Source organism: Salvia splendens, chromosome 4 (genome assembly GCF_004379255.2).
Source record: "Salvia splendens isolate huo1 chromosome 4, SspV2, whole genome shotgun sequence".
NCBI classification, from domain to species: Eukaryota; Viridiplantae; Streptophyta; class Magnoliopsida; order Lamiales; family Lamiaceae; genus Salvia; species Salvia splendens.
Genome location: NC_056035.1, coordinates 8,642,336 through 8,653,007, shown reverse-complemented (window position 1 = coordinate 8,653,007; position 10,672 = coordinate 8,642,336). Strand labels below are relative to the sequence as shown.

The window sequence follows — 10,672 nt, the reverse complement described above, 5'->3', positions numbered from 1 at the left end:
TATTAATTAGTATTCTCAAAAGACACGTAATTAGGAGAGTAATTTATTGTTATAGAAACCAGTAAATGACAGTAAATACTAAATATCATGTTCCATTAAATTTACTTTCAATCTGTGGAGAGAAATTTTCTGCCGTCCACCAATATTTATCACTCACTATGTGGAGCAATAGAATTTCACATACCACTAATTCATCCTCTAAATTTTTTATTATAAACTAATATTATATGGAGTGTAAAAGTAAGAGTATGACTCACATTCCATTACTTTTTTCAATTCATTTTCTATTAACATTTTTTAAAATTCATGACGGGATAAAGTGTGAAGTTTGATAGCTAACGGAGGGAGTATGATTTTCTTGTGGCAGTTTTTTCAAGAGTTCATAGTTATGAATTGATAAAATATGAAGATTCATATTGATTGTTGTTATTAAAAGCATGGAAAAGAGAAAATGAAATACAAATATATATTAGGAGGATAGAAATTTATTTTAGTAAACATGAAAGCTAACCACATGCCCCAAATTAATAGTAGATCAATTGCCATTGTTGCGGAGCAAATACTCAGCAGAGTGTTGCATGATGGCAATGAGTGGTTGAATGGCAACGAGCGCAACATTCGCTGCAGCTTCCTCTTTGAGCTCGTACTCGATCGCATAACGAATTATACACTGCTTCTCGTTTTCCTCCACCTCTATCACTTCGAATCTATTACGATACAGCGTGAACCCTAGATCCAGAAATCCACCTTCCACCACCTCTACCTCCTTCACACGCTTCTCGTGATCCAACACCATGAATTTCTCCTTGTACGACTTCCATCCCCCTCCCATCCCTGCTCAATTAATCAATTAAATTAATTCGGATAATTACATAAATCTAGCGGAATTTAATTGAATTGAATGTGGATGGTACCTGGATGGAAAATGAGCTCGAGAATGGTTCCGGCGCCGCCGTCGCCTTGGACAACGTCGATCCGGCTGATGAGGTCGGGGAGGGCTTCCTTCACAACTTTGGGGAACTGGAGAGTGCTACAGAGCTTCCAAGCTTTGGTTGCTGGTACGCCAACCGTCATCTCATCAGAGATTGTTCCGTACATCTTCAATTTCCGGTTGTGGGGGAGGAGATGTCTATGCTCTACAAAGAGGAGTTGATAATCTTGAGATTGAGAGGGTTATTATTTATAAAACAATGGTGTGTTTGAATTGGTAGATAGGGGAATTCATAGTGCATTTAATGGCCCAATGTAGTGTTTGATTTGTTGGTTAAATTTTCTGTGCAAGGCCCGTTGAATTAATGCTGAAAATGACTGTTTTATTATCATGAAAAATTCAGTGATAATAATATGTGCAACTAGGGCTGGGAAAAATATCGAAAAAATGATATATCGCTCGTATCGTATTGAAAAATATCAAAAATTTATCGAATTTTCGATATATCATAATTTTCGATACGATACGATACGATATTGTATCGTAAGTTTTCGATACGATAACGATATGAATTTCCTTATATCGCGATATATCGTTTTATATCGAATATACGATATATATATCGATATTTTCGATATATCGTTTTATATCGAATATACGATATATATCGTATATATCGAAACATATTGAAATTCAATACATATTAAAATTTAAAATTATAAATATATATAAATCCATTTAATTGTACTTGGTTGTGTTGTATTTTGATTATGGAGATAAGAACACTATTAATTTTATTGTGTTGAAGTTTTATTAATTTTTGTGTGAATTTTAAGTTTTGAAATTATAATTTTTGATATATCGAAATATCGATACGATAACGATATTGATATTATCCATATCGAAAGTTCGCTATATCGAAATTCGATGTATCGAAACTTTCGATACGATAACGATATGAAATTCTTTCATATCGATATTTTCGATACGATATACGATACAACGTTTTCGATACGATATCTCGTATCGACCCACCCCTATGTGCAACACTATTTCAATCTTAAATTACCTGGAATTTACTAATATATCCTCAGCCTTAGAAATATAAAAATAATGTATAAAATATCTTTAAAAATCGCGCCAAGTCAAACATGAACATCATTTTGCGGACGAAAGAGTACCAAAAATCATCTTTACTAGCTTTGAAACATCACTTGAAAAGACTAGTACAAGACATAATTGATATATGTCAGTAGGTGAAATAATTCTGCAACACGTTCTACCATCATACTAATAAAAATATGAAACATCTATGTCAATAATAATTCTGCTGGTGGATAACTTCGACCTGAGCTCGATTAGGATGGTTCTGTCAGGGGCGGCGCCGCTGGGGAAGGAGCTGGAAGCGGCTCTGCTCAGCCGCGTGTCGCAAACGGTTTTGGACAGGTGAAAAGTGAAAAATAACTGATATACCTAACTTCATTTTTTATGTCCTTTAAATGATCATTTAATACCGAAAACACTAAATTCAATTTAATTACTCCCTATATTTGTGTAGAGATTATAAAAATTATACTACTGATTGATTTACTTTATTTTACTCTAAATTCAGTGTTAGGAAAATTAGTTGGGTGCGTGGAGGAATGTGAAGTTAGGTCGGATTAATTTGTCATTACTCCTTATTGATGTGTTGCATATATAACTAATCGATTCAAATCCTTATTATGGTACCACTTGCATTTAATACTTTGTCAATTTTGAATTATAATATAACTAAATATTACTTACGAAAAAATATAGTATGGACACACATGCTAGGGAAATTATGTTTATTAGTCATCCCATGAATTTATTATTTTTGTCTAATATCATGAATTCCTTGTGGTCTATCTAACCCACCTAGAATAATGGATAAACGGGTTAGGGAATTTATGTTTATTAGTCAGCCAATTAATTTATATTTTTGTCTAATATCATGAATTCCTTGTGGTCTATCTAACCCACCTAGAATAATGGACAAACCTGCTAGGGAAATTTATGTTTATTAGTCAGCCCTTGAATTTATTATTTGTCTAATATCATGAATTCCTTGTGGTCTATCTAACCCACCTAGAATAATGGACAAACATGTTAGGAAATTTATGTTTATTAGTCAGCCCATGAATTTATATTTTTGTCTAATATCATGAATTCCTTGTGGTCTATCTAACCCACCTAGAATAATGGACAAACAGGCTAGGAAATTTATGTTTACTAGTGTTATCACCTGTGCTATGCATGGGACAAAAGATTTTCAAATAATGAATATATATTAACAGCTAAATATATTTTAAAAAAACATAGAATAAATAATATAAACATATATTTACATATAAGAATATAAACTAATTATCAAAATTATTCATAGCATTATAAATAATTTTATAATAACGATTGCAAATAATTAAAAAGAAGCCGGATTCTTTCGTACTAATCTAAAGGAAAAAAATTTCCAACTCGAAATACAATTTAATACATTATCAATATGTGGAAAGAAACATACATTACTCACACATATAAGATTTTCAGTAAATAAAGAGTTCATAAGTTTTGGTGACCAAAACATTCATTTTCGCAAGTGGAAACAACATTTCGAAGCAAACGAATAAAAAATTATGGGCTTTCAACGTATCCAGCCTGCACACAAATTTTTTTATAATTAGTTGGATTGAAGTAAACAAAATAACATTAAATTTATAAAAAAAAATTCAAAGTACAAACAATTTGGATAATTTAATAAAATAATCATTAACTAAACCAACATCTCAATATATAAAAACCTCAAAAAAAGGGGGGCCAGAAGAACTTAATAGACCTGCCCCCAAAACACATATCAGGCAAATTAAGTAAAATATATATAGCCCAAAAATATGAGCCAAAATATATTAGCCCAATTATACTTCATTCTTCAAATTAGTGATCCTAAGAATTAATAGACTTAGTTCACGGTGTAGATGGTGGGACACTTATTTCATAGAGGGTTAGCATTGCTCGTGAAATTTAAATACTAGTAATACAGAACAAATGTGAAATATTACTACGGTTCAAGAATCTATTTGGACATTGGGTCCATTAATTTATTAATTTCTAGAGTAAAAAACATGGTTAAAATTCGTAAAGAAGTGGCTAGCATCGTTTACATGATAAAACAGAAGCTATCCATGAAAATGTGGAAATTAGAGAATTTTAGCTTCAATTTCCTCCAAGGTAAGCCCCTTTGTTTCAGGTATATAAAAGAAGATGAAAATAATAGCTAAGATAGCTATCCCTCCGAAGATGAAAAACACAGCTCCAGCCCCAAGCAATTCCTGCAACCACAGTTAACACAAGATTTTACAATCTAATCTGAGAGTACTAGTACATATTAACGACAAAATTGCTTCAGTGTGTACCTGCAGTGGAGAAAATGCCAATGCCACAACTGCATTCGCACCGAAATTTATGAGAACAGCGATACTCAATCCTCGTCCCCTTTGACGCAACGGGAAAATCTCGGAGATCATCAGCCAACCAATTGGACCAAATGATAGCTGCAGAATAAAAACTCCAATAGTTGATACTTGACATAACAGGATACATTTCAACCAAGGCTGAAAGAAACAAAGACACAACATGCTCCTTTACAGAATATGGTAATTACACCCATCGTTAAAGCATGAAATTATAGAAACATCTGAGATATACGATAGCAAATTTAACCACTTCTACACCCACAAAATCGAGTTCCATAGGTGAGAGTTGTTTGGTTACATCTCAGTATTGTGACCCACAAAAACACATGATTTAGACCACAGAAAGTAATGTTAAGGCAATAATGCAATATCACAAATGGTATTACCTGGTAACATCCAACGTATACGAGCAAAGCAACAACTGCCAAAGCAGGTACATCACCCAGGAAAGAGTAATACGATCCTAGTAGAACTAGAGATACAGTCTGCCATGTGATACAAGTATGTCAGCAATAAGCTAAAGAGGCCGACAACTACTGGAAGAATGGCTAAGAACTAAAGTACTCTGAAGTCTGAACATATAAAAATATATTAAAGACGTGGAGAGATTACTTACAATGCCAGATACACCTCCAAGTAGCAATGGTCTCCTACCCAGCCTATCCACAACCAAAACGGCCACCCCCGTCATAATCAGCTATAATTCAAAGGCAATTTGTGAGCATACCAGGATTACGTGTATGAAGTAAGAAGAATTGACTACAATAGTAAATAGTGGAGAATAGAAGACTGAACAGGAAACAGAAATCTCTTAAACATATAGCACATACTCGAGAGCAATGTGATAACATAGTCCTAGAGAACAATAGCAATACTAGCAGTGGTGTGGAATCCAAACTAGGAGATGTTAGGAAGAAGTTCAATAAATAATTATAACTATTAACTAGAAAGTGCAATGAATAGGATCCCAGAAACTGACCTTCAATAAACCAAGTAGAACAGACACCTTAGTTGCATCTGATGCTTCAGGAAATCCTGCACTCTACGATACAAAAATTATTAGACTTGGAGATGTGGTAAAGTCATAGAATTCAGTACTAGGCGACCACATATGTTTAGCTTTCATGGCTGATGCAGAAGTAGTACCTGAAAAATTGTTGCGGCATAGTACAACACACTTGGTTGTCCTGTAATCTGCCATTAATAGATAAGATAGTTATGAGCTCATGCTTAGGTTTGCTTCTGGAAATTGAAACCCATTTATTCTGAACAATATACCTGTTGAAAGAGGACTAGCCCACCACCAATGATAAGTGCTTTCAAGCACTTACCCTGGAATACCTCAGCTAGCGTAGCTTCTTGCTCTTCACACATGTAAGAAAGCTCAGACAAAATCTCATCCACTTTCTGAGGAGCTGATTCACCTATAGCTGCACCTCGCAATTGACATAAGCAATCTATGGCAACTTTTCTTAAAACCTGAGCATCTCCTTTTCCCTGTACCACTCGTAGAAGTATCCATCTAGGAGATGCAGGAAGCCACCACATTCCAACTCCCATTATCAGTGATAGAGGTACACTAACTCCATACATGTATCTCCAGCCAGTGACAATGTCAACCAAAAGGCTACCAGCAATATACCCAACCTAAACAAAGTCCCCAAAAGTCTTATTTACAGAACTTAAGTAGGAGTAGTTTGTAAGGATGCGTTACAACTAAATATCACAAAGTTCAGTTTATGGTAAGACAAAATATAATATGTGATTGGATAGCTTGTCTAAGTATAGAGCTTTTCATTTAAGGCAGGCTTACTTACTAGCATTCCAAGAACTATGAAGAATTCCTTAAGAGAGATAAGCCGCCCTCGTATTTGACTAGGAGCTGTTTCAGCAATGTACATTGGTGCAGCATGCATTGCCTATATATGCAAGAAAGTGAAGTCAGTTACCAAAAAAATTCAAGTAATACAACACCTTGCTCTTATTGCTTGATTGTCACTTACTTCTGGGGCCAAAATGATTTTTCCTCTGTAAGTTTCAATATTCATAGAAAACTTTACATTTGAAGATATATATACAAGTACATTTTTAGGAAATCTACTAAATCTTGATACTTGTCTCATAACAATGAGTGCAAGAGAGAAGAACTTGCAGTCATCAATTATCAGCAACTCCTCTGATGTATTAGCAGAAATGATCAAGAAAGAATTGCATATGATAATAGCCATAGTACGCACACTTGGGGGTTGTGCAGAATGATCATCTTACCAGCCCAATTCCTATTCCATAAATGAAACGCCCAATCACCATGAGAGTAAAACTAGGAGCCAAAGCTGTTAGAAGACCTCCAACAAGGTATGTGACAGCAGAAACAATCAATTCCTTTCTTCTTCCTGCAGTGTTTAGTATCAATTCATCCAAAAATTGTGTATTGACCAATACTAGTACCAATCATTTGGTCTACATTGGAAGTCATACTAACCTAGGAAGTCGGCAACATTAAATGCCAAAATTGAGCCTATCAGTGCACCATAAAGTGAGCCGCTGGTCTGCCAGAATTAGGAGGTAGAAATCAGAAAACATGATTTTCCCAAACAGAAATATGCTACAGAATAGCCCAGGCCAACAGGAGAGGGCATATAACATGTGTATGAGTGTGTGAGGTAACAACCAGGAAGGGCGAGCTTGCTTACAATTAGACCAACTTGCAGAGAAGACAAGTTATACCATGAGATTCCACTAAGTGTGGCCGACTGCGGGAATGAAACACAGAATGACATTAGAATATAATTTGTAATGAAAGAGTTCCAAGAAATAACAGGACCGGAGGGAAGAAATACAAGAGCCCAACCCAGAGAACTAAACTGCTGATACAGGAGGATTGGAAAATGCCGAATGAGACTAAAGTAAAGTAAAATAGGAATATGCTTACAGATCAACTAGTCACTTTAATTCTGTGCTGCTAGAGTTCTACAACCACGTGTGCCAATCAGTTCTAGAATATTGTGAAAGAGTGGGAAATCTTATGTTTACCTATTTAATGATCATATATTGCCGTTAACAGGCATAGATATATTGCCAGATCTTCAATATTTTACTATGTAACCAAAAATATCAACATGCTCTCAAAACTTCGGCCAACAAATAATAACACAGTAAGAAATTACTCATCAGCCACTCGATTCACTTCAAGAGACCGTTAAGAAGTCAGATTAGAACGGAAAAACCATCGCCTCCCATATGCAATACCTGAATGGAAATAGTAGCAGAAGATGTAGCTCCAATATCATAACCATACAGCAGTCCTCCAAAAGCGGGGAACAGAAACCTGACCCATGATCAAACAATTAGCCGAAAAATAATCAGCAAATCCAAGTATGCCAAAAATTATCCTAAATTTGATAATCAGATGGAAATTATGAAACCAAATCAACTATTAGCTAATGAGAAGTTGTAAACTCACGGAAGAATTGCAGAAACCACAGAATACTCCTCAACTTCGTTGCTTCCATTCTTCAATAAAGGCTCTTGCTCGGTACCAATTTCACCGGAAGACGCTTCGTCCTATCAATTGGTACAAAATAAGAAAAAACAAATACCGTCACAACGACAGGGAGCCATGGCATCATATTATCGGATAGTAACTCAAATCAGCAAATCAACATTTAGTGAAAAAAAAGGCACAAGCAGCAACTGCTTCAAGAAGAGCAAACAACTTCACATATAAAAATTGCGGTGGAATGGATGAAATTAAGAAGATCAAGTTGGCAAAATGAACCTTAGAAATGGAGGAAAATCTCGGTCGCTCGACATCGGAAGCCATGGCAGAGTTGGGAAACTCGCGAAATCAACCAAAACTAAAGCACCGCTATAACTTACATCGTTGTTGATTTAATACAATGTGGTTGTTGGGAAAAAAGAGCAAAGTATAGTTTATTTTTAACATTGTTGTTGATTTTATCGGATAGATATGTAATGTGAGTAGGTAGACACAATGTAGATTACCAATTAGTCAATTTTTTATGACTTGCAAGATGTTTTGGTCACGTGATTTTATTTATAAAGCAACATTTTTGAAGAGATGTTACTATTTGGATTCGAATGGATTATAGATTTCTGTGTACTTAATTATATTGAAGTTATGTCAGTAAGAGAAATCATGTAAAGTAGTACAGGTTTGTGTATAAAATGTCATAGTAAATTGGAAGCGATTTGTTTTTAGCTAGAAACCGTGTGATGGTTTAAGATTTGAATTTAAATTCGTGTATATTAGTACTACAATTGTCATATTTCATTTTTAATGACTCATAGTTATATAATACTATGTCATTGAACATGAGTTTTGTGAAGATTTTCAATTGATCTGATGTTAACATGGTTGCACTGTTGCGCACACACAATATCCGCTCTTGTTTATAAGTACATGGCTTCACTCCTAAAAATTCAAATTAAAAAAAAAAAAACTATACCCACCATCACCATGTGACAAACTGAAATTATGCTTATTAATACGGTCAGCTACCAGTCAAAATCATCGCTCCATCATATTGACACCCTAACGCATCACACCCGTGGAATTTAAATTGTCCACGCCGATATACTACTAAAGAGAGTATTAAACCCAACCAAAATGTTACTCTCTGTCATTTAAATGTCTCAATATTATGAGATCGACTATTAAATATTCAATTCATTTTATTAATTTATTGTATTCATATCTTATTAGTGTAAAATTATGGAGTACTCCATTTTTCTACTTCTTTATTATAATTTTTTTAAAAATTTATATCGAACGAAATTATACATTACCACTACAAGTGAGACATTTCTTTTTGACCGTTGTTTTGTAAATATGATAATAAATAGTTAAAGTGGAGAAAAAATAAAGTAAGATAGTGAATAATATAGAAGAGAGTTGCACATACATTATTATTTTACTTACTTTACTTTATCTCTACTCTAACTATTTATTATCATTTTTGCAAAACAATGTCCGATTTGGAGCGCCTTACTTGTAGCGGGACGGAGGGAGTATTTATTTATAAATGGAGGGAGTATTACTCAGTAAAACTTTTGGGTTGACCTGAGCTTCATGGACGAATCTAGAAATTCTTAGCAAGAGGGGTAAAAATATACACGAATAAATTTTAAAAATTAAAGAAGGCGTAATTAGTGAAAGATTAATACAAAAATCTGTATAATTGGTTATACTTATATGTAAAGAATGAAATATGAGTAGGGGCATTTGCCCCATCTAGCTTAATGCTAGAGCTTAGACTTTTGATCAATTATTTATTTAGTGATTTTATCCATATTATTTATTTTTGTTCACTATAGCTTTAATTTCCATTTAATGGGGTATATACATATATATTAGGGTTAGTATACTAATATAATTTATTACTCCTGGAAATATTACATAATCACACACAACATGTACGAGATAGAAAATATATTCAACATGTACGAGATAGAAAATATATTCATAGACATGAATTAAAAAGTACACATCTCGCTAAAAGATCTACAAATGAATAAGTAGATGACAAATGGAATCACATAAACTGTTCAGTGCTATTTTGTTGATTTTTTGTATTTCGCAATTAACTAAAGTGATTATAGCAAAACAACGAACTTTCATTCACTTGTGAATTTATGATATTACATACAATATGATTTAAATTTTTTACAAAATATGTATTTATATATGTAAACCCTCCATTGTTCTCGTTCATATAGTTATCAACTTTCGACAATTTAACATCACCATGGTTTGCTGCAGTGGTAAATTAACGCCGTCCAAATATCACAAATTTCAAAATAGATCATTTAGTACATCAATCGTTTAAGCCGTACATACATTTCATGGGGTCCCGTCTTAGTAGTATTAATCTAGAGACAACTGACAATATTTTGCAAAATTCAACAGAAAGTTTGTAGATATGAAAGCATAATTTTTAATTGGACAAATAGCCCCACTAAAACCATCATTTTATAGGCCTCTATCTGTTTTCCCATGTACTTCAAAAATAGGATGTAACAAATATCGCAGACTATTTGAATGTGTTAATTTCTAACGGCAAGTTTTGTGGCAAAATAATCAAATCCAATGTATCGCTTTAGTACCAAAGAGATTCAAGTGGACATTGCATGGCTGATGAATTGGTAGGATTAAATATTCCACAGTGCCACCTCACACCCTCACATCTCCATCCCACACTAGTTAACCCCCTTCACCATCCTTTCTTAT

The 10,672-nt window shown here is 34.0% G+C and overlaps 2 protein-coding genes across 2 annotated transcripts; both read right to left on the bottom strand.

Moving 5' to 3' along the window:
- Positions 1-444: 444 nt before the first annotated feature.
- On the bottom strand, positions 445-1,158 carry LOC121799801 (norbelladine synthase-like). The gene is made up of 2 exons (XM_042199284.1): positions 915-1,158; positions 445-834 (listed from the first exon to the last, which is right to left on the bottom strand). The coding sequence occupies exons 1-2, from the start codon at positions 1,096-1,098 to the stop codon at positions 536-538; spliced, it is 483 nt and encodes a 160-aa protein (XP_042055218.1). The 5' UTR covers positions 1,099-1,158; the 3' UTR covers positions 445-535.
- Positions 1,159-3,984: 2,826 nt separating this feature from the next.
- On the bottom strand, positions 3,985-8,360 carry LOC121798367 (D-xylose-proton symporter-like 2). The gene is made up of 14 exons (XM_042197332.1): positions 8,201-8,360; positions 7,886-7,986; positions 7,672-7,750; positions 7,116-7,175; positions 6,905-6,971; positions 6,691-6,815; positions 6,240-6,341; positions 5,701-6,069; positions 5,569-5,616; positions 5,402-5,464; positions 5,039-5,119; positions 4,809-4,907; positions 4,363-4,500; positions 3,985-4,278 (listed from the first exon to the last, which is right to left on the bottom strand). Exons 1-14 carry the CDS (start codon positions 8,243-8,245, stop codon positions 4,147-4,149), a joined length of 1,509 nt encoding a protein of 502 aa, XP_042053266.1. The 5' UTR covers positions 8,246-8,360; the 3' UTR covers positions 3,985-4,146.
- Between the last annotated feature and the right edge of the window lie 2,312 nt (positions 8,361-10,672).